Source organism: Embiotoca jacksoni, unplaced genomic scaffold (assembly GCF_022577435.1).
Source record: "Embiotoca jacksoni isolate LCO1_2020_lvr unplaced genomic scaffold, fEmbJac1.0.p SCAF_8, whole genome shotgun sequence".
In the NCBI taxonomy this organism is placed as follows: domain Eukaryota; kingdom Metazoa; phylum Chordata; class Actinopteri; family Embiotocidae; genus Embiotoca; species Embiotoca jacksoni.
In genome coordinates this window covers 16,980,857-17,006,023 of record NW_027185436.1, presented here as the reverse complement: position 1 = coordinate 17,006,023, position 25,167 = coordinate 16,980,857, and the positions used below count along the sequence as shown (strand labels likewise).

General features: G+C 41.9%; 1 protein-coding gene across 1 annotated transcript in view; it reads left to right on the top strand.

Annotated features, from left to right (window-relative positions):
• Window positions 1–23,735, top strand: part of pdlim2 (PDZ and LIM domain 2 (mystique)) — a 35,330-nt gene extending 11,595 nt beyond the window's left edge. The window contains exons 4-10 of the mRNA XM_069138851.1: window positions 2,324–2,393; window positions 2,907–3,058; window positions 4,448–4,511; window positions 16,497–16,615; window positions 20,612–20,760; window positions 21,754–21,865; window positions 22,250–23,735. Coding sequence (XP_068994952.1) covers window positions 2,324–2,393; window positions 2,907–3,058; window positions 4,448–4,511; window positions 16,497–16,615; window positions 20,612–20,760; window positions 21,754–21,865; window positions 22,250–22,442 — 859 coding nt within the window. The 3' untranslated portion in view covers window positions 22,443–23,735. The remainder of the gene's footprint in view (window positions 1–2,323; window positions 2,394–2,906; window positions 3,059–4,447; window positions 4,512–16,496; window positions 16,616–20,611; window positions 20,761–21,753; window positions 21,866–22,249) is intronic.
• The last annotated feature ends 1,432 nt before the right edge of the window (window positions 23,736–25,167 follow it).

Genomic DNA, 25,167 nt, shown 5'->3' with positions numbered 1-25,167 from the left:
GACACACGCACAAACATGCACACATACTTCCTCCTTGGATGTCCTCTGTCCATGTGAGGGAATTTTTCCCTTCTGACCTCATGTCTCCTACCAAGCCAGAAACAACACCAGCGCTCCTTGCCTGTCCAGGACAATGCCACTGTGCAGCTCTGCTATGCTTCAATCCCACTCTGTTGTGACTGTCAGTGGGTTTTAGCATTTACGCACCTCACAGGCTCCTGTCTTAATACTGCTCATCCAGCATATTAACTACTTGAATTATGCTCAGACAAGCTCTCATTTTAACTGAGTAGCACAGTTCTGTAATGCTTGATTTGTTCTCTGCTTAGTTGAGAGCACTCTTTCCAGCGCGGCATCTGGTTGGCAGTTTGTCTTCCTCAAACCGACAGTGATGTGGGTACTGGTCGTCATCACACAGAGGGTGTTGCCCACTGGAAGAAACTGGCGTCAGCCCATCCTCAGAATAGAAAAGTGTTGTTGCTTGCTGTGTCTGCAGCTACATACTGAGATAATGTTTATTGTTGGTGCATTCAACAACATATTCATCCCACGCTTTGCTAACTAAATATACTTTTAAATGACGATGCAGCCACACCATCGCTGTCTTTACGCTTAGGGCGTTTTTAGTCAGGCTTTGTGTGCAACTTCATTGTTCATTGATGCCTTGTGGGTGATGTCATGATGACCAAAGTCTTTGTCATACTGTGATCCTCGTGTTTCTCTCCCTTATGGAGTTGGTTATCAGAATAACGCCCGTTTAAAGCTTTACCACACAGCTATCTTGGTACAATGCAAAAGAATTTCCTCTTCGTAAGTGAAAAAGCTGATGTTGAATTTCTGGTCAGGTTCCAAGTTTGTTTACTTATTCTTTCATTAGAAACTTCCTATATTGTTTTTAAGTCAAGGTTTTGCTAGTTTTATTCAGATGGATTTCAAAAATAATTTTTTTTTTAAAGTAAAAAATTGGGAAAAAAAAAAAAAAAAGTATCACTTGAGCAACAATGCTGGAAGTCGGATATGATGCTGGCACTGTTATCAAAAATCTTTAATGATAACCACTGAAATAAAGCAGTGATTATCCTCATCCTAGATGTTTCTCACAGCTTGCAGATATGAAGTGTTTTGTTTCACCTCTCAGGTTGAAGCGGTACACTGTTCTTACAATGCACAATGCTGGAGGCAGGTTACTACAGGTCCACTCAATGACAGCTGTAAACAGCTCTTGTCAGCATAAGTTTATCAAATGGTGATTTATGTCTGTTTCTCATATCTGTGGTTTAAAATCCCAGTTAGCATTTTTACCACTAATTCTTCTTGTGTGAAGGAGACCTGTAACCTCAGGTCACTGGTTACAGACCAGACACTGATCTGATCTAAAATATTTCTCCCCATCTAAAGACCATTGATTCCTCTGTTGTCCTAATATACATTTAACAAAGTGCAAGTTTAAAGTGAATGATGGCCTTTTTCAGCTGTGCAATTCCTAATTAAAAGCAATGAAATTTTCAGGCCTACATGTTGAGATCCTTCCTTTAGGATGAATCGTCTTATAGATGCTGGATCAGTTTTCGTCGTCTGGCCATCTCTCCTGCATGCAGTATGTGGAACCGAGGCCACTAGAGGTGTTTCTGGGTGATTTACCACAGGCATCCAGGCCTTCCTGTGTGCCTCATTACCTCAGGCTCAACCGAGAGGCAGTCAGCCTCTGGCCCTGCAGCCAGGGGGGCACTGTATGTTTGCATTGGCGCTTAGACTGCCCATATTTTCCCCTCCAAATTCAATGATGGAGTTGGTTAGAATGTGTTTTCTGTTTAAGAAAGGAAAGCCAAAGTTGGAATGACAGGAAAGATTGACAGAATATTTTCAAAGGGGGAGAGGGGCAGAATCTGCAGTACTCTTCTTCTGCAGTAACCTCCAAGATGCATGGCAACATAATGATGGACACTTGCCAGTGTTAGGAAAAGTAACATTAATAAGTTATTTTATATTCTTACTTGCCTGTACTTCAAATGGAGTTGACTCAGACTTGTGACCCTTCAAAAATTAATTTTTTGTCCTTTACTCAGCATTTTTTTTGGAAGCTCTTGAACATGATAGTATACACTTTGAGTACATTCAGAGTTCACCAGTTTTAAATTTGAGCTTATTTGTTTAACATCCTTACTGCCTTTTCTGATTTTTCTTTTCTTCTTTTTTTCAAATTCAACAATAATTTGATCAGACTTTATTCCAGGTGCAGGGCTAGAGAATTAAACTCTGGATTGTTATATATTGTTAGTGTTCACAATCAACTGATCTCTATGGTTTTCTGCCTTTTTTCAAGATCTGAACCTGCCAGCCCTGGACAGACCAACGGCATCGGCACCCCTGAACACCTCACCGGACGCTTCCAGGTCAGTGCTGAAGTTCCACGGAAACTTTATTTAATCCTAATGGTCAAGTTGTTCTTCAGAACTGTATTCTTCCTTCTTTTTTTTTTTATTATTCATTTCATGATGTTACTCACAGGGGCCTATATAATAGATTGTTTTAACTCATCAGTGTTTGCGTCTTTTAAACTAATGCATGCATCAAACATCTGTTTATTTCATATCTCCTTATATGTCTGTCCTCATGGCAGAAACAATACCAGACATTATAGTTATTTCATATTTCTTCCTGTAATTTATTGAGGTTATAATGAGTCCCAAAGCACCTTCTACAGTACGTGGTGATACTGAATACAAAGTTGGTCAACCTGACACATTTCCTTTTGTGTACTGTGTGTGGGTGTGGGTGTTTTTGTGTCATTATGCTTCTCAGTTGAGCCTTTTACTACGCTTTAGGCCAAAATGCAGGACTAAAAGACCAAGTTACGTTCAACAGACACTGATGCACCAACATTCCTCTGATGTGATGTTGTGTAGGAGGCAGTAATGGTGAGTCGAGACGAGAACCAGAACTACAGAGAGTACACCATCTGCAGCCCTGCGTCACTGTCCCCGGGACCCTACTCGCCAGATCTTCCAGCAAGCCCCGACGGAAAGAGGGAGAGGCTGACACCGACCATTAACAAGAGGTAGCTCCCTTTACCTGATGTCTACATATCCATGTAATGCTTTCTAAAGTTTAAGCACGCAAATCAAATTTGATTTTATTACACGTGGAAGAAATCACAAACTGGTTTCTTGCAGTGAGTTTGGGTGCTTAAGAATGTAAGAAGCATGGCAGATACCAACCTCTTCTTTAACATCTGCAGTTAGAAGAATCCTCTGCATTTGTCTTGTGTTTACCAGTGTTGTTACAACAAAAGAGGATTACACTGTCTGACGTCACACATGCATTCTGCTTCCTTGTAAATTACAGTCTGGAAAATCAACTGAAAAATATATTCTTTCAGCCTGAATGGAATCTAAAAAAAAAGACCAAAAAAAAGTACTCCACATTTCAGATGGACAGTGGAGTCTTTTTCAGAAACCCCAACCATTCACTGCCTAAACAGGCCTGTATCTGGACAAAGGGCTGCAGCAAGTGCTCTCTTGACTCCACAACAGGCGAGTCAATAGGTACGGGAATAACAGACAGAAAGTGGAGCCTCGGGATTGTACTGTAGTAACAAAGGATATGCACAGGATATCACATTCCTCCGTTTGCATTCACGTGAACAAAAGGCAGAATGTGGAACGTTCACCACAGTTTCTCTGGGCCTCCACGTTTGTCAACTCCTCTGGACAACTTTTAGTAGGTCACAGTTCAAACCAAATTCTCTTCCCGGTCTTGATTGATGAGGCTTCCTGCCCAACACTCATTTTTGGGCTCAGCATTTATACAATTTCAGTTGTTTTCATTCATCTTAATCACTTAAATGTGTATTTTAGTATGTTGGACTAAAGCAGTAATATTAGTTAGTACGTTTATTTTAATTTTAAACTGGTTTACACGCAGGGCTTTTCAACGTCAAAGCAAGATGGCCACAAACGAAGATCACTGGGAATGCACAGAATATTTTGTCAATTAATGGTTACAAATAATAACTCCTGCACTTACAGCATAATGTTAATGTATGTCTAAGCAAGCGCACACACTTGCACCTGTGGGCCAATAGATATATTAACAGTATCTGCTAGCTTGTCATAGGCTGTAGAATCAATAAACAAAAAACAGGGTTATTTAGATGAAATAACCCTGTTTTTTGTTTATGAATCAGAAAGGGATGTCTGTTTTTGGCCATTTATATTATCATAAATATATTATTATTATTACTAATAATACAAATCTTTTTCTGCTTTCAGTCGGTCCTGCTCATTTCTTTGCACCGTTTTCACAACGGCATATACATACGGAGATATGTAAGGTGTTGCGTTTTATTGTAGGGCATAAGTCTATGGGCTTTGACATATTTGTGTCTCTCACAATGTATGTGTTTATTGCCCAACCGAAAACCCTGTTTTTTGTCCATATGTTACAGTGTCCAGCTGCGCTCATGGTCACCAGAGGAGAGGAGTAACAGGCTGTCCAGGCCACTGTCGCAGGTCGGTTTCAGCCAAATCCCCTTTTGTCCCTTTGTAACTTTTGTAGCAGTTTGTATTCAGCTGCCTGAGATTTGCAGTCAAGACTCGCCATTTGTTCAGTCGATCTTTTTTTTTTCTTTTTTCCACCCTGCAAAAATGCAGCTGAATTCCGGCTATAAAATGTCTTCAATTAGATGGAGACAATTAGTTCTTAACAAGCATGAAATTACTGTCGTTTACAGATGGTTATTTGGTGTCCTTATTTGAATTCTGTCACACAGATTTTTATTACTTTATATTTGATGATATATAGGGATCATAATCTGCATGGAGCATGTTCTGGACTATTGCATGCAAAATCTTCACAAAGTAAATCTGTCATTTGTCTGTAGCTGGCGCTTCAGGCTGCACTTCACTCAGACGGTACAGTCAAAGGTTTTTGTTCTCTCTGTATTTCTCTGCAGAGTGTATTTATTTTAACTACACTGGCCTAGTCTGCAAGAAAAACATCTCTTTCTTCGCCTTTCCTCTTGAATTGTTGGTCTCTGATGCCACAGAAGGTGCCCTAGAAAGGGTTTGTGGACAGTGTATCAAATGTGCACTCCTCAGTAAGGCAGGATGCAGACCAGGTTTGACATTTTTATAGCAGGGAGTGTAAAAACTGCAAAGGTCAGTCTTTGAAAATATCTGACATTAAGCTGAACAACAGACTGGAGCTGTTTCCTTCAGAGCCTACTCCAAGAAAAAAAAAGATTTATTTCCTTCAAAACAATGTTCTTAACCTTTAGTTGTCTAAATGGAGACTCATTTGTCTTAGCAGGCAGTAAAATATGGGAATAATACAGACTTGGGGTTATCATAAGACTGCAGCTGAACTACGCCGTGTCTATTTACCATTCCAGCAACAAAATCGAGGGACTCAGGCGTCTGGAAAGACTTCAGTGAGTTAACGAGAGAAAATGTTGTGGGAAAGTTCATCATGAGCTATTTCAGCTATGCCTACATACTCGGTCCCACTGAAGACAGAACATGTGTGATGATAGCAGGAAAAAACATGCGAGACCTTTTGTAGTGGCGCAAGGAATTCCATCTATTTTTATAACTCTGGACATTACATAAAGTTAGATAAATATGCAGAGGTTTGAACTTCAAAACATTGAAGCATTCCTTCTAAGAGGCAGCTGGGAAGATCTAGTTTTCAGATTTCACTTTGAGTTTGGGATTCTTTGTGTTATTTATATGTTAAATGGGATTCAGATTGACTGTCACTCAGCGGTCTCGTCTGTGAGACTCGCATCAGGGTAATTTTGATCTCTTACACACTGGGAAGAAGATAAACCAGTCTAGCCTGGGAATAAGTCAGGCTGTAGTGGGACTTTTGAGGATGCTGTCATTAGTTTTCTTTAAGCAATTTTGACTAATCGTACTTGAAATAAAATGTTTGCGTCACTCATCGTCATCATTAAATCAGGTCCCAGCAAAGTTTAGTCTTCAGGAATGCAAGACAGAATCCCTCTTAATGACTAATGCAAAGCCACATGGCATGTTGTCTCTTTCCAAGTGGTTTTAAGGGCACGGAGGATGTGCAGGTCTGTGTGTGAAGGTTTTTCAGAGCTGATACTAACGATTTCAGATCCAGGGAAGAGATAACTGATATTTTAAGATGACAAACATTTCCAGAAAAAATAAACTTGTTACATGAATGTTATCTACTGGCATGTGCTTACAGCAAACTGTCATTCAAAAATAATGTTATTAAGTGGCAATGCATGTTGATGTGTTAACTGGCTATTTACTTATCACGTTTAACCAATCCGGTGGTGCTGTTGTCGGGACATCGAGCTGGACTACAAGCAGTAACTGTTCAGATGTTAGTTTAATCAGCAATCAGATCATAAAATGTTTTAACTGGCTGTAAAGATCAGTCGACCTCGAGTGCAGACATGCTTCAGCTCTCTGACTGACTCGCACCCAGATTTACATCACATATCACACTCCAGCTGACAGGAGTGAGATTTGTGATGTTCACTTGGACAACTGACACCTGAGACCGACTGTAGACTGAACTGGAGATGATGGGAGCTGTCAAGTGTCAAGATTTAAGTCTTGGAAGTGTATTCTGGGCTGTAGATCTCTTCTGGCTAAAGAATATTGACTTTAATGGAATTTAAGTGAAAATGTATAAAAGGTTTGGTCATAAATCAAAGTGATTGTTATTGAATGTTGAGCTCTGTGAGCTTTTTAAATACACCAAATTATAACATCGGGTTTATCTCAAATTCAACAGTAAGCCTTTCTTTTATTTTTTACACACTGTAAAGAGTTGAATTTAAAGGATACGAACACTAACAAAACAGCGCCAGTGTGAGGTGCATTATGGGAACTGTAGGATTCACTGTTCTTGGAGTTTGAACCATTGTTGGAACTAAAAGTCAGGATATCTTGACCTCTGCAGTTGCTAGAGAAGAGTGTTTTCACTGTCCTTACAGATTACAGTTGATTTGTTACATCATCTCCTTTGGCCTACACATGCACATCACAGCTCACTAATTTAACTTACATTAAAGATTTACCAGTGTGCTGTCTCTTACCGAAGAAATTGTAATTCTCCGTGAAATACAGATTGCGATTTTTTTTTTTCTGGAACCACATTCAAAAACCCACCGTGAAGTTATACTGTGGCTGCCTGCAAACCATTGTGGAGAAAACTGGAAGTTGCGCTTCCCAAAAACACATTAGGAGCCGTGTTGTGGCTGAGAACTCAGCAAAGCTTGTAGGAATGAACGCACTCCTGTTGGGTCGGCCTCGCGTGTTTGTGGTATTGATGCAGTCGCCTGTTCTCCCATTCTCCCCACGATTTAAAATCCAATCATTCTCTCATTTTTCTTATGTTGGAATCTCCATGGTCTTGTGTCATCTGGGAGCCTTTTTTTGGCTATTTTTAATTCAGTATCTTTGAATTAAATCCGCCTAATGCATGAGAGTTTTGGGTTTTGGCTGACCCCTCTCTCCAAGGGATGTCTACCCTGGTTTTAAAGTGGTGATGAGCCTCCTGCCACAGCGCTGTGATTAGTGAGTGGAGTTCTTTCAGAGCGCTCAGTGGGGAAATGGCTGGGAAGAGGCCTGCCATGGGTAAATTGTGCATTATGCTGCTCGGGCTGGCAGGAACACAGCAGCCCAGTGAGCGCTGAGATGTGGAGCCTCCATGACAAGAGCCTCTGTCCTGACTGAGAGGTGTAGAGTGCTGCTGTATCAGGTGATCAAACTCACTGAAAAGCTCGTAAAAGGCTCCCCCCACCCCCCCACCCCTGTTTTGGCTCCCTGAGTGTGGAGAGTGGGATGCGCAACAGGATCCCCCATTTTCCAGGGTGTTGGATATCCTGAGAAAAAGCCTGTGCACAATAGTGGCTGTGATGGCAGATGCTGTGGAAGGCTGGTGCTGCTTTTTCCCTCATGTCACAAGGACTGTTGTTGTTTGATGGGAGCTGGAACAGATGGGGGTTGGGGTAGAGGGGGGGTGGACACCAGGGAGCCTGCTGACATTCCCAAACTCAACTTAAGGCATCTCGCCACTCTGGAGAGTCGAGAGACCGTTCAAACAAGCAACATCCTTTGTGCCTCATCATAGAGTCTAAACAGCCTGCAGCACTACACACAATACATGGATGATAATATGCAGAGATCAGAATTGCATGTTTAAAAATGGAAAATGCACTTCTTGACTTTTACATACAGAGTTGAATGCACCTCATCACAGTTTTACATTGGTGGATATGTGTGATAGTCTATGGAGTTTTGGAGTTTTGTTTGTGGTTAGCGCGTCCAAGATTTGTTTCGATTGCTACCTTTAAATTTGAGTACAAAAATACTTTCTCTTGGGACAGGAATATCTGCATTAACCTTTACACTGACCACATTATAAACAGTTGGCCATTTTGATGAATGTTTTTCAGGTAAGCTGCAGTACACCTTCATCGAGAGCTGTGTAGTGTGTTAAATAAAGACTTTGCAGGAAATGGTGACAGGAAGAAGTGAGTATAGCTGTTTAAATTTGTTGTTCTAAAGTTGCACTGATATACTAATCGGTGTAAAATTGTACCCAGTGACTGACTGTGTTCACTGATTTTGATATCTACCAGCTCACCACTATGACAGCAAATGCATCTTAGATTCCTGGAAGCTGGGTATGAGATTGTATCCGAACTAGCTCTCTACTGTCATGATTCAGAGCATCTGTTTATATCATCAAGAAACAACCACAATGGGATCTCTGTTGCACTGAGCAGGGCCAAAACCAAACTACTTTTCATGAGACATGACCCGTCACTCGGCCATTAAGACCAGGCTCCATGTCTGGGTTTGCAGTTGCTGCATTTTGAGGTTCTTGAGGGTTCCCTTAGTGGGCTGCCTGATCCTGTGCTGGGACGGTGAGGTTGCTTTATAAATATCCCTCATAGCAAAGGATGGCCAGCTCCAGCAGGGTGACACACAGTTTTGAGCCAACGCAGACCAAACTTTTCCTCTCTTTGCTAAATTTGGTGGTGTGGCCTTGGCTGTATGACATGTGCCACTACCCTCTTTACCCAAAGAGGGCAGGGTAGGTATCCATACATCCTCTAGCCCATACATTCCTGCCAATCATTCTCTAGCAGCAGACCAGCACAGACATCAGCAGAAGGCTCAGTGCTGCTCTATTCTGGAGGTTGTGGTGGACTGGAGTGAAAAGCTGCTGCGTTCATCACTTTGGAGCAGAAATAAAGTCTTGCCATAACTAAGTTTGTTTTTCAAATGAAATCAAAATGTTAAACTTTATATTGCACACACTGTTGAAGTCTTTTCTCATCGACACCTGGAGCTCTTTGGAGGTAAATTCAGCTCACCTGTAGTGGCTTCTCCTCCAGCACTAAATACAGACGTGCACATCTTATACTTGACGATGATGACTTGGAATAATGCACTATTTCAGGTCTGACATGAGTGGGCCCCTTGTTTGGTTTGGCACGTCGGGGCAGTGCTAAGCCAAGCCAGTGTCCGGGGAGCAGCGCTGGCTGTGGCTGTGGCGGAGGGATGTTTTCTTCTTCTTCTCTGCACAGTGAGCTCTGTGACTGGTCAGTGTAAGGCCTTTTCACGTGGACCCATAGCCGTTAAGCTTGGGGTCCATTGTGGCCACTCCATGGGCAGCATGCCTCTCCTCATCCCCACTGATTGATCAGCAGCCCTGTTTTTCTTTCCCCCGGAGTGGAAAAGCAAACTGGGGCACTTTTGATTCCCCGTGCTTTCCAGGCCTCCGGGTGCACTCATGGGGACAGTTGGCCCTGCGAATTTTATGGGGAAATGTTGGCCACGAGAGATGGGCCTTTTTACTAGTTGGGGCTGTTTACGAAGGTGGTTGAGTCGTATGTCAACATTCCAAAAGTTGTTGTCAAGGGAGCGACGTGAATAACTGCCCCTCTGTATTCATGCCAACAAAAACAGACATTTGTATCCTATATTCCCCCTAGTTTTACACAGGACAACACCTACAGTCTGTTTTAGGGTAATGGTTACTGGGGCTGCATTTGTTGGTCATAAATCATAATTGTTAAGTTGGTAAAATGCTGCAGTTAACAGTGGAGAATAATTTTGCTACACTCAGGCATCATAACTGCATAGCCTGCTGACATTTTAGATTTATGTTTTAGCCATTAGTGGAAATTCCCGTTGAAATATGAGTACTAGGAAGTGCTCCACCATATCGTATTGCATTATAATTTGGAGTGCTATGTTACACAGTGGAGTTACTGTTCGTGAGTCCGAATGATGTGACACCATATCTCGACCTACCGGCTCATTACGACAGTTTTGATCAGCACATTTGGTTTAAAGGCAGCTTGTTTTGATTGTTACTGTCCATTTTTTGACCCATGTTGAAGCGAGGTTTCTGGGTGACCATAAAAAAGTAGTGTCTTCAAATTCAGCGATATTTTTTTTTTTTTTTTTGTCCAACCATAATGAAGTCCAGATGTCTAATGAGCTTGATACACTGCTCCAGTCGGAGCCTTGTGGGGAATTTAATAGGGATGAAAAAATGTGTTGCTCATAGCGCCGTTCGTGTATAAGTAAACACTCAACACTCGTATTCATCTCTTATTGTGTTTCTGAGTTTTGGTGGCAGAGTGGGTGAGTGCCCCCCTCAGACCACCTACACTATGATCACATGAGACTACTTTGGCCTCTCTCAGGGTCTGAAAGCATTCACTGTGCCATTAAGTTTATCCACATTTTTCATGTGCTGAGTTTCAGGAATCATGTAACTAAAATTACAACACAGAATAACTTTTTCATGATGTGCTTGTTGTCTTGGAGCGTACACTTGTACATTCATATGTGTATGAGAGCGTCTTATTTTGGCCGTGATTTTGATTTAGGATTAGTGAGTGAAAATTAAAGTCTCTCGGCCACAAACTAAATGTAGCTCTGTTGTAACTGAAAGTGGCAGCGATGCACAAAGTGAGTTACTGTATGTTCACAGTCATCCTGTTGTCGTCTTCTCTCCGCTGTTCATTTGGCCTCTAATCCTGTACATATGGTTTATATCTGGAGCAGCCTGATGGTGTGTGGCCCTGGTGAACGAATGGAGAAAGGAGGAGGAGGAGGAGGAGGAGGCACAGTATTAGCACTGCAATCACACAGATCTGTCACTTTATTCCATGTTATTGAATGCTGCACTACGTAAGCCCATGCCAAGAATTTATTTGTTGAAGGCATCATAGAGGATTGAGAAGAATCAGCTTGACTTCTAAAGCCTTCCCCATGGACTGCGGTATGGACTTTAAAAAAAAAGAACAAGTAAGCATGCCGAAAGATTAGAAAATCAAATCCTCTATACAGTTTATTTGTAGCACATGTTAGATTTACTCGTGTACAATAGAGGAAAGGGGCTCATCACTTAAAGCAGCTTCTACAGGAGCTGTAGTCACGATGTACCCATCAGCCCACTTTCCTAGTCACATCATTATTGCAATCAGCTCCATAGTCTGAGATCTAAGACCTTTCATAAAGCAGCAGAGAGATGCAAGTTAATAAAAACAGGTAAAGAATGTTAATGATATTAATTCTGATATGACGATGTCCCGTGTTTGACCATATTTTGTGTTTTATTTGTTACAGAAAGCGGACACAGTAATGCACCGTAGCTCAGACATAATTACAAGGCAGGGTCCATCAGTGACAGTGGATAACGAGTAGGTTACTGTCAGCCTCAGGTCTTTGCTCATAGGACCTGCACCAGTGCACACTGCTGGATAGGAAACACTGTACACAGCTCTGATTATTACCCAGCCCAGGATGTCTGGTGTCCCCTGCCTCATTGTTGTACAGCAGTCATGTCTGTTGGTGGAGTCAGTGAAGGAGCAGTTATGGCACTTTCTTACAGCAGCACCAGGCTTCCCAAAATATCAGCTCCTCTAGGCATTGCTCCGATGTGCTGCTGCCCAGTGCCCTGTAATTGAAGCTGCAGGGTGGTAATGATGATGCAGAGTGGCTTGCTTGGAGCCAGACTGAAGGCTCCTCTGCTGGCACTGTCCCCGATGTCTCCCATGGGTCTTGATCTGAAACAGCTGCCCCCACTTCAGTTTACCATTTCCTGTTTGTGTCTTTAAGTGGCCAGCCATTAAAAAAAAAAAAAAAAGTGTTATTTTTATGTTTTACAGGGATAGATTGACATTTTTTACCGTTTTTCTATAATTCCCCCTCCTTTACCAAGCCTCTCTTTGAACATAAGCCACACACTTGGTCTATAGGACATTTTTAACTAATTACTACCCCGTGGCTGTACGCCTTTGCCAACCCATGAAGTTTCAGTTTGCATCCATGTTTGTCCCTAAGATATCCCGTTCACAGTAATGGGGCAGACATTAAGTCACACTCACCATGATCCCTGACCTTTGTCCATCACAACCTAATCAGTTCATCCTTCAGTCGAAGTCAGCGTTTCTGCCAAATCTGGTGAAATTCCCTCAAAGCATTCCTAAGATATCGCATTCTCAAGAATGGGACAGTGCGTGGTCACTGTGACTGTAACCTGTGACCTTTGACCCCCAAAATCATATAATTTCTTCCTTGGGACCAAATAAACGTTTGTGCCAAATTTGATGAAATTCCCTCAAGACATTCCTAAAATATTGTGCTCACTAACATAAAGCCTCTGGCCACGGCTCTCACCATCACTGAGGCATAAAAATGGATGGTTAAAAACAGATTTATTTGAGGGATCTTTTTTTTTTTTTTTTTTTATCTCTTGTGGCATTAAATCAATAAATTGAATTGGCAGAGATATGTAAAACGCACATAATTGCGCAGTTGGAGACTCTCTTTATGCTTTGAGAGACGTGGCTTGCCGTTGCTTGATATTATCAGTGAAGTACTTTCAGAATGGAGCAGGCACACCAGAGGTGACACATTACATGTACGTACTTTTACTTAAAATCGAAGCTGAATCCCAGAAACGAAACACAATAGTGTACCCCGTCTCTCTCCCGAAGCATGCTGCGATAGGCTTCTGCCCACTCGCCCCTGCCACGGATGACGAGAGTATACAGAATGGATCAATGATTCAAATAAAAAGCAGACTTCATCACATCCTTCCACAGCTCAACATTGACATCTTTTCTGCAGCTGTCTTATTACTGCTGCAGAGGAACACATCTCGCAGAAAGTACAATTTCTAAATGTAAGCCCCCAAAGCCTTTTTCTGTTTAGTTTTGTCTCGAAAATGTATTTCTGTAATGTTTAATATACAGTACATCACCAAATATGCAATAATCAAAGTTTAAAAACTTTTTTATTTTTGATTAATAGTTATCACGGTTAACTATCAAAAACTCTGCCAATTGGCTGAAGACAGTGTGGTTGTGGTTTGGTCAGATTTAATTGAGAGCAGCATGGAAACATGAGCAAACAACGATTCAACTGTCGTCACATTTTGATTCAGGTGGCGCTTAGTTTGGATTGGTGTATGGAAATAGGGTTTTCCAACCAAACCCCGCCCACCGCTCTCATGTGACTTTGGTAGAAAATGTTGTTTGTGTAGGACCTTATTACTCATGAAAAGCAGATTTATAATCCGTTTTCAATGCCTTTTTGTGCGTTTCTGAGTCTTTGCATGTACTCGTACATCCTCTTCAGTAAAAAAGAAACTGTGGCAGCCTTACTGGTTGTAAAGTGAATAGCTTGATGTGTTATTGTATATGCAGCTTAAAACCAGTGCAGCATACCAGTGACTTGCCCTAATGATCTTGGGTTTGTTGACTATGAACTCCTGATTACAGTTCAGCGCAGCTTTAATCAGAGTTTCCTCCTATCGCCAGCCGCAGGAACCACAGAGAATTGGCTGATGATTTTCTCCAGTGGTATCTCCCATCTCTGACCATGCTCTCATTCAAGACCAAATGACAGGCTTCCCTCCGCTCGCCTGTGCCCCTCCCTGAGTTTGTCGGTGCATTAAACACGGGGGCATTGTTGGCACTGCCAGGGTGCAGTTTACCAAATGCATTGTAGCGCCGTGTAATGGTTTGGTAGCTTACAAAGGAACAGTGTTAATTATACAAACAAAGATCTTGTGGGGAGCCGAGTTAAAGGCCAGCGCCATTCTTGCCATGGTTACTGCAAGAAAACTCTGGATACTGCAGGATGGATGATGGTGATGGGAAAGCTGCTCTGGGTGTGCAGACAAAGTTTTTTTTTGAGCTTTGTAAGGTCAAGCTCAATCACAGCTGCATACTGCCTGTCACAGTGGATAGCTTGTTTTTTCTCCCTCTCCTTTCTTTTTGTTTTTCTTTACTTCATTGCATTCCTCTTGAGTCCCATAGATCAGAGTTGTGATTTTCTCCGTAAATTCTAGTTCTGTTGGAGAGAGTGAAGATCCACGTCCAGTAGCCAGACACTTATGTAACATACGCTTGGTTTGCATTAGTGTGGATTCATATGCACATACTGTCTGGCTTCACTCGGTCTTCCTGAAAGACTCTCTAAAGTAAGTATGTCCATCACATATATGCCCTTAAGATTGGTTCACAGCAGGAGAGGACGTGGACGTCTCTATTCTTGTACTCTGATGATATGAAATACGTGGTCTTATGAGCCTGGAGTTATTAGTCTGGGTTTATCCTGGGAGCAATCGCAGGGAGACGTTCCAATGATCGTTTTTGGTAAAGGCTTCCTGGCATGCACCACTAATCTGCCCACTCACTAAGGAAAAAGAAGAGGAAAATTGGACTCAATTGAGAACAGAGACATTGTTCAAAGAGTTGCTGAATTGGAAGCGGGTGCTGGCATTGGACACACAAATCTTTTGACTCCATCCATGCCACTATGTCGGCATCGAGCTCCAGCAGCAGCTTCATCTTGAGTCTCAGACATGTACCGGTTCAAAGAGTCGGGTGGAGCCTTTTCTCTTTTGGATGGAGCCTGTGTAACACTGATGCCAGCTGGTGACAGTTGAGGGTGAAAAACCCGGAGAGCTTTATTTTGAAAGCTGTACTCTTGAGTTGTCTGGGCTGATTTGATTCGCAGAGTGAGTTTTCCTGGACTGTGCACAGGCCTGAAATGAAGTAATAACTTTGTTTCCCCAGCAAACTTAAAGTTGTGAGGCTCCTTTTTTTTTTTTTTTCTCTTTTTTTTTTTTTTTTTTTTCTCTTTAAAGTCGCCTTGTTAGTTTGAATATTTCAGCTCAGGAACACACTGTTTGTGTTCAGTAAGTGTTCAATGCTATACTTGGACATGGGTAGATACCAGATAGTGTTGGCGTTAAAAACAATTTGTTTGCTGGGATTCCTGACAGTAAAAGAGTCTGGAAGGATTTATGGGCTGTGCAGGTTCAGTCCAGGTGTGCTGAGTGTTTACTGTGGTTTTGTGTCTGGTGTCAGTTTTACTAGTGGCTCTCTCCATATGACATAATTAAAGTGAAATAAATCAACCTTTGCACTTCATGATGTAACTGTGTTCTACTGACTTTCTACTTCTGCTAAGAACAGCTACAAGTCATTGATACATGTTAGTTTGTGTTCAGTAGGTACGTAGCGCCCTCTTCTGTCAGAAGTCAAATATTATTCACATAACTGGGACTTTGTCAGTTTTCTTTCTGAATTACAGTATTTGTGCAGTAAATGTTCTCTTTGATTGTGTGTGTATTGTTTTCTCTCATTCCATGACAGGTGACAGTATTTAACTGGCATGAATAATTGAGAGATTTGCACAGCGTCTGGGACCTATTGAAGTACATGCTTGCCCTGCCTTTCCCATCCAACCCACACGGCAGTTAGTGCCAAACATCTGTTGCCATGTTGTCCATCATCTATCTGCTAAGGGGCCGAAGTACAGCTCTGATTATTAATGGTAATCAAGATAGCATTTTAATGTAGGTTGCTGTGACTGAACTGATTATCAGGAACAGCCAGGAAAACAGGAATGTTGGGTGTGACTCATGCAGTAAAAACGTTGAAATCTCAGGGCACCAAAAACAACCAAACAATGACAAAGTATTGTTGGCTGTTGGGTGCTTGAAACTGAAATAACTTCTCAAGGTTTCAGTCAGTTGTGATCAAGTACAAAAAACAATCTCCAGTTTTCTATACATGATGTTTCTCCATCTGGAGCTCATTTAAAGCACTGATAGATCTCTGCTGTTTTCATGTTGACTGAATATATCTGAGATGATTCCAGGTTGTCTTGCAGTACAGTGCCCTTTTAAGAGCTTCATGAAATAAGGACACTACATGTTCAGCGCCAATACAGTGCTTGGAGAAGCAGTGATCCAGAAACGTTGCCAGTGAATTCCTGCCTCTGAACTGAACGTGCCCCTTTTTGTGTCTCTTTTACGGTCACATTGCATCATGGTCTAAGCACTTACACACTGTCTCAGTAGACTCTTCTGGACTGCGATGTTGGTTTCAGCTGCTGCAGAAAGTTTGATTTCCATGCTTACTCACCATCTCTTGCATTCCTCATTGTTTTCTTCTTCCTCCACAGGAGTTCTCCCCTTCAGACTACAGAAATAACTCTGCGTCCAGCAGGACCCCAACCCCACCGGGACGCTACTCACCCCACAGCCCCATCGATCGGGACGTGTCAATGTCCCCTCGACGCAGGTAAAAAAATATTTTACAAAGTGACTACATAAGTATAAAATGGTCAGTGCTTACATTATATTTAATACAAATATTTATACAAATACCTTAAAAAATTGACCTTAAAATCTTAATAGACTCTTTAGAAATTAGAGTGCACAACACAACCTGAAGCTTCCTCATATATTTCACAGTCGCACGTTTGTGTCCTAACTAGTATGTACATTTACACACTACTGCCACCTACAGGCCTGTAGAGGCTACACTCACAGACTTGAAGAAATCGGTGTCACCCAGCGCTTCATTCATACCGGGGTGTACACAGAAAATAGGGCTTGGACACGCATGTCACAGACTTGAAGTGATCATGTGTGTCTGTATGGCATACAAATGGTTAAGCAGTTTCTTAGATGTTGAGTGAGTGATTTCATCATCAGCTTTCTATGTATCTGTGTACATGCTGAACAAAAACAAAGTGGTGAGCGACGATGTTCCTGTCCGTCCAACACATGTACACTCTGATGCACACCATCATTGTTTGCTGACATTGCCTGAAATCTGCACAGGAACATATCAGTATTCATGGTGTATTTCTTTTGACCATTAATGGCACATGTTTCAAACAGCATATGAGCCTTACCAAAGTGCACACATTTAATTTGACTGTGATTTATTCGGAAAAGGGTTCAGTATAAGCTTGTAAAACGTGTATATATTTCAAACGCCAATAGAAGGGTGTTAATTTAACTATTTGATAATATTAAAGTCCACAGATTTATGGTATTCTGGATTATGAAAGTGTTATCTCCTCTGATAACTCAAACTCAGTATTATTGTTATACAAAAATTGGCCTACTCTAGCTTGACAAAAGTAATATGTAATGCAGGGCAGCTCTTAGATTTGTATTTGGTTGAATCTCAGTGGTCTCTTCTGGAAACATTCCCTTGTATATTTGCAGTTATCGATTGCTGTGTGTGAAGAAAGATAACTTAAATTGCAAATTTACAGAGAAGTCCGTCAAACTAAATAATTCATTTGTTGTACAGTTGTGAGTCGGCTCGTAAATGCACTGCTGTTGTGCAGCTGACTCTCGCTGTGTCGAGCGGTTTGCAGGTGCATTTGGAGTCGACCACTACAAATCAGTTTACAACCTTTGGGAAACGCCATGCTGTGTCCCTCATCAGTGCCGCAATTTGCTTTTCACTTCCTCGACCTCTCCGATGAGGTGATGTAGCAGCAGTTTCACTAATTTCCAGCGTGCAGGTGCTTCCTTCAATACATTGTTTGGAATGTTTTTTGTCCCAGCAGAAATGAAAATGTTTCTTTTCGTCTCTCACATGATCCTTTGAGTCCGGGCTCTCTGGAGAACCTGGTGCCTGTGTTTTAACAGAGCAGAATGGTTGACTTTGGACCCAGTCCTCCCCCGCCCCACTCCTGGGTAACCTCGGCTAAGTAAAATGACGTGTCAGCAGCTGCAGTCATATCCAAACACCCTATATTCCCCAAAAAGACTGATTTTACTTCTCCCCCTGATTGGCCCCCAGTCTGGAGCCCCCCCGTCTGCACAGCAAGGCTCTCCCTGCTCCTCCCCAGCCAATCACAGTTTCAGTGACACCCATTTACCCACCCCTTCATGTCGCGTGGCCAATGAGTTTCAGCCCAGGGGCACACCTTTCAGTCAGGCTCTTGTTTTTCTGTCTCGTCTGGTTTAGATAGAAGTGTGTGTTCTGCATCTGCCTGTGTGTTAATATTGTTTTTTCTCGTGTATGTTCTGAGTTGCTGTGGCAGTGTTAGAAATAATAGGAGCGGTGCTGGAGTTGTGCTCCCTCGCTTTGTTCCCTCTTTTTTTTTTTTTTTTTTTCTTTTCTCTTTGAGGTGAGTCTTGTCATTGAGTTTTGTCTTTTTGATTTCTTCTGTTAAAATGATCTGACATTGGTTTCGATCTTGTACTGCAAGGAAACCGGTTTGAGAAATGCGGTTGGAATTTAGCTTTGTGATCTTAGATTTGTTTTGACGACATGTATTTTGTGCCCCTGCCATGACTTGATTATTATCGCTGCTCCCCTGTGCCAAGTCTGGGTATGGAAAACGGCAACACATTTGTCTCAGTTGGAGATGCTGTATAGATACGAGAACATTGAAAGCACAACTCCCAGGGGTCTCCAGGAACTACTCTGTTCTGATACTTCGTGAAGTGTATGTGCTTCCACCACAAACCCATGCACTCGACTGCTTGTTCAGATGCATGCCATTCTCTCTGACCCTCAGTTCTGTTATTTGTTTCCCTCCCATTTGACCTAGACTTTCCATTTGTTTTGAGATTGCATGTCAGAAGAGATGGTGAGCGAAACAAAAAAAGGGGAAATGGATTGCTGAGGGTGGAGCTGAGCATGTGGAAAACTTGGAGGGTGTGCTTCAGTGGTCTGTTTTCAATTTGAACCATGTTCATTGATGCGGAGGAAAAGGGTCTGAGCATTTGCTTCGTCCACGTATTTGTTGTCCTGTCTGTTTGCCATGTCCTGTTACAGCCAGGTTCATTTGGTGGGAAACTCCTGCAGCTGAAATACAGTCAAGAACAATCAAAAACGTATACACAGGCATGCATGAAGCTTATCAAAGCTCTCTTAACATGATGTCATTTCATCTGCAACACAATGACAATTCAAAATCTGTTCTCAAAAGCCCTCCACATGCACGGCCCTCCAGTTTTAAAACAATGCAGCTGGACAGTGATCCAAAACATAAATCCTGAGCAACCAGGGAGTTTTTTTCTTTTCTTTTTTTCTGGCCGAACAGCGAAATGTTCTTAACTGGCCAAGTCTGTCACCTGACTTCAATCCAACTCCAGTTTCATAGACCGAAGGCAGAAGTCAGAAACAAGCAAATCTGTCTGTTTCTCATAAATACTAAAGATTAAAACTGACACAATTTTTTGTAATTAATTTGTATCATCATTCTCATAAACTGGGAACCTAGTATTTAAGAAGTATTACAATCACTGCGCTGTAAACTAATCTAGAGCTGAGACTCTACTTTTTAACTTCATATTCATTGTTTTATTTCAACTCCAGTGTGCGCGAGTGCAGATGAAACCGTCAGACACTTACTTGGAGTGTAAGTTTGTCTTCGTACAACAATATACCCAAATACTGTTTACATCGGTATGTTCGATCACGGCAGTGTTGAGGTTGAGGCCATTGTCTTGCAGCAGATTCCTTACACCGTAGGTGTCAGTATAGCCGACTGATTCTGGCTGACAGTTCTGGCTGCAGGTGGAAGGAACCACACCTGGCCTGACTTGTGTGTACCTATCCAACCTGTTCCTGCTGACAGCAAACACTCACAGATCCCTCCAGACAAATACACGGGCACGACAACAGAACTTTGTGTCTTTGTGCCTCTTTTACCAATCCATCTGTCATTGTGGATGTCGATGCGAGTTTTCTTCAGCTGGGGAAGGCGTGAGGGGGAACTGATATTCAACCACGCATCGATGACAGCAGCAGTAAAGAGTAACTGCTTTTCCACCACACTGGGGGTAAAGAATTTGCTTGTAGAATGAGCCACTGTTCTTTGTGCTAATTTATCGGTTAGCTGACAGGGTCTACTGCCCTCGAGTTAAAGCTTCCTCTCCCCTGCTTCCTCGGCCCTGTGTATTGACTGCAATGTGTTGACTGTATACAAATGGCCACACGATGCAAAGTTAGGAGTAGTTTTTTCTTGTTACTTTGCTGCTCAGAAGACAATTTAGTTGAAAGTTATTTTGTACAATGCCTCGTCTCAGACATTTTCTGCTTCATTTACCCAATCAAGATGGCTGAAAAGATTTAACCACTGTGATTTAGCTTCAAACACACACACAGCTTCAACTGAGATAGAACAGCCCCTCTTGTAAGGCGATAGTCGGTGAATCCTGTCGAATGTGTGATGGGACACTGTTTGGCCTCTTACCTGTGGTGTTCTAACTCGTATGAATGTAATGACCTCTGACATATTGTTATTGGTTCCTTCTGCAGCAGTTCCAGCTCTGACTTCGCCATGCAGAGATTCGACAAGGACTCAGAGGTGTACAAGATGATCCAGGAGAATAAGGAGTCCCGCACTGCGCCTCGTCAGTCCAACACCTTTAAAATGTTGCAAGAGGTCCTCGAGGCTGACGAGAAAGGTTAGAAGCCCTTCTCCATTACAAACAAATGAGCACAAGTGTGAAGAGAAAGAATCCATTTCTGACTGCACCACATGCCTGTCAATTTATCAGACAGGCCCCAAAACGTACATCTTTTTGAGGCCTAATATCAAATAAATAATAGCATTATTTTCAGATGGATCGCTATAAAACTAATAAGATGGATAGACTTTAGCGAAAGATACCAAAATGACTTGAGTGAAAAATGTATTGACTTTGTATTTCGTTAGAGAAGTTCAATGGGAGTCTATGGAGCCAGGGCCTTTCTGGAGCCAATCCCTAGTGGCCTTCAGTGGTATTGCAGTTTAAGGCACTTCCACATATGCCTCACTTTTCAGACCTGAAGGCCAGGTCCACTTTTATATCCAGTTAATGGTTAGAACATGAAAACATTTTATAGGGGCACAGAGGCAATTGGACTGTATATGTTTCATAGATGTGGAATAACTCATATCCCCCGTTTTCAGGATCTGTCTATATAATGTCAAATTCAACGTCATTTACATCCTCTCTTACTCCTATTTTCTGGCTGCACCTCCATCTTGAAACCATCACCGTCAACTTCGCATCTTGCAGAACAAGGGAGTGAGAGTTACTGACTTCCGTATGGTCGTCACCTGTGCTGGATGAAGCGAACAGCCCTCTTGTGTGCATTTCATACTGTGAACATCAAATCATGGAATGCATATGTCCTCCTTTCCCCCCTTTGCTTTGATAAATGACGGTGAAAATAAATCCAGACAGCGATAACATTCTTTCATGACGTGATAATGACCAATGTTTGGAAGCCCGTTTCATGAAGCGTGTCCTTTTGGGTGATGAGCCAGCGATGACTGGTAGGGAAAAACAAACGAGCTCCGCCGACAGACAGCAGTGAAGAGAAACAGAATGTAAATGCGATGAACTGTGAGACGCAAGCATGTCAGAACATCCGGATGAGCAGCTCTGTTCCTGTGTGTGTTTTGTCTCCAGAGGCAGCCCTGCGGTTTCCAGGGAAACTTTCACCCAACGCCCCCAAACCAAGCACAACAGTTGGAGGAGGCAACAAATGCCACACCTGTGAGAGGTGTGGCACAACCATTGGGTAAGTGTGCGGTCACATGCAGTTACATTCTCACTGGGACAACTTAGGTGTGCGAGTTATAATGGTTATTTGACCTGCAAGAAAAGATGTAATGGAATAACCATTGTTAGGCTGACTCTTGAGTTATCAGCCTTTAGTTCAGATATTGCCACTTATTTGAGAAGAATCTCAAACAGACAAGGCTGCACTGACAGATTACACTGTTAATATGTTGTTTATGAAATAAATATGCTAATATTTTTTGCCGGGTAGTCATTTAAAGTGATGTTTATCTGTGCTGACCTTTTGCAGCTCTCGAGCGGATATGAATTGCAAATGAGGAAAATCCTTTTGTCCCGTTGCCAGACCGACTCATGTATTTGTCTGGGTGTCATCTTTCCACAGCACGCAGGCCGTGCGCATCACAGACGACCGCTTCCGCCACCCAGAGTGCTACACCTGCACAGACTGTGGTCTTAACCTCAGGATGAGAGGTCACTTTTGGGTTGGAGACGTGATGTACTGTGAGAAGCACGCCAAAGAGAGGTACCAGGGCCCAGGGAGTTGCCCCCGAGCCACCGTGTCCCCTCGCCAATGAGTTCTGCCGCCCCCCCTCCACTCTGGACATCGAGTGCTGCTTGTCTGCCTGAAACTCCACCTCATCTGACTCAGTCATAGACCTTGGCATGATGCATGGAGGTGGACTTTAATCAACGACATGGCGGAGGATTTTCTTTTTTGATCACATTTAACCATACTTTGCAATATTATGATACACTTTCTTGCCTTTCTTGTAACTATGAGAATTGGGACTTTATTTTTCGTATGGCCCAGCCTCCAAGGTCTCTCTAGGTTATTCTTCGCTCTATAATTTACAGCTGCCATGGACTCAAGCCACATCACATTGTACTAAGGCCAGATTTACATAACACCAAGGCTTTAGACAAACTCGACAGGACCGACTCTCCGAGGATCAGGATCATCATTTGAATTTCCTGCTGACGCAAAGGGACCAAAATACAACCTAAACTGCATGCCATTTTACAAATGTGTACTGTACACAGACAGTGCTGTGAGCGTGTATATGGGTGCATGCTTTCACATGCAGAAGTGTGGTGGCTTCTGCATGCCTTCCTTGCATCTGTGTGCGTGACTGTGTGTGTGTGTGTGTGTGTGTGCATGAGTGCGAGTGAGAGAAAGGGAGAAGGGGGGGTCCAAGTTGCTAGAGACACAAATGAGTTTGTGAATTTTGCGCTGGAGTCAGGCCAAAAGCCCTTGAGTTTTTCTGTATTTCTTTTGTAAACTGAATTTATGAGCAGAAATAATGAAAAAAAAAACAACAACAACATATTTGCCGACTTGTTTGGCTGTTTTGTTGCTTTTGAGGGACTAGTGATTCTTTCGATATACAAATATTTTTGATGTTTTTGTGATTGAATTGTATTCTATAATATAGATCATTTAAAATGCATAATGTATGCACAGGACATTTAGTGTGAAACGAACTGATGATACTACACTTGTCCAGTTACAGCAGTACTCAGAGATCCACTACAATGTTCACATTTCATGTGACACTTAATAAAAATCACACAACCTCAAGCTTCTTCAGTGCCGATGATTATGTTGAAATAGGAAGTGTTCATGTTTTCTTACATGTTGGATAACTTTTGGGGAATATTTTAAGGATTTTTAAATCACACTATACTACTCCATCAAGCATGGTTTAAATGAGAATTATTTTATGTCTCTACCATTCAGGTGTATGATTTTTTTTTTAACTTGAGCAGTTTTGCCTATTTTTTTTTTTAAATAGCACATGGTCATAAAATAATTGCCCCATAGTAATGATGTTGCTCATAGTGAAATTAAAAAAAATTCCCACAGCTGATATTTTGCATCTTGTTGTGTTTTGGCAGTAAAACACAGGTGTAGCCAACTACATTAACGATGCAGCCATCCCGAGTGGTATGAAGCCATTCATTTGATTGATCACACCTGCGATTTTCCTGTCATGACTTGACTAAATAGCTGCTGTGAAACCACACATTTAAATCTAAAACTAGATTTAAACAGGGTCAATCAGCATTCTTTGTTTAGAAAAAAAAAATAGCCATACAAATTCATGGATGTCATTTTAAGAGACAAATATGTCATGAAAAAGGATTGACTGCTGCTGTCCTACTGCTACTTGTTTTGGCAGCACTTGTGAAGATTGCAACGGATGACCTCGGTTTGACCACGTATGCACGAAGCACGAGGACCGAGACCTTCTGCACATAGAACAGACTTCACAGATCATCTACAGCTGAGCATTAGTTGGGTAGAAAGTTGTCCGTTTGCTTCTTGTTCCAGGAGCTGATTTGTCTTTCACTCCACACATTTCAATATAATAATTACAAGACTGAGTTAAGCGCATTAGAAAACTGGGAGAGGACTCTCCGCTTTAGGAAAACAGGTTTGGCAGCAAGCAGGGTGTCACCCACAAAATATTAAGCAAAGGAGCGGGCTGGGTTGACAATGACAACTTTTTAATTGAATTGTGTCATCTGACGATGTTTCCTCAGTTATTATACTATTGCGTGTTACAGTCCATCAATAAACATAAGGATTATAATGTTCAGTATAGAGTGACCAGATCCCAACCAGCCAAATGTGGGGCAAAGAGACGGTTTGTTACCAGTGCTGAGAGGTAGTTGAAAATTACGTCTATCCAATTTAGAAAATAAACACACTCAATATACTATGCGGGTTACAAGTAAACCCTTGTAAGACTAAACAAATACATTTAATTTGAATGCAACTTTCCAAACTCCCATGCATCCCAAGTAGCCTGAAAACAAAAAGAAGCGGAAGTTTCAGATTTCTACCACAATCCGCTGACCTCCGTGGTTGCCTTCCCTGCTCTCTTCACAGCCTTTGGGACAGTCACGTTTTAGAGAAGTATCTGTCCTGCAGAGTTGATTCTTAAAAAGTAGAGCCAATCAAAATGTGGGACAGAATCTCCATATGTGGGCATACTGCATATAACTGCTACTAAATGGCAGGGATGAAATATCAGTAACGCCTCTTAGTGGGACCGTGTGCAGTTCAAGAAACACACAAATCACAGTCTCCAGAGTGACCATGAACATAAATCAACACCTTCAATCAGATTAACAACTGAACATTATAATCGTTATGAAGGGAGAATTTCTTGCTGGGTTGTTGTATTATACTTGAATATACTTAATACCTGCCAGCGCTTTTAAAGTTATGGCTGATATGGATGGCAAAATATTTTGGATTTATTATATTTAAAAACAATTTTTTATAAACCTCAA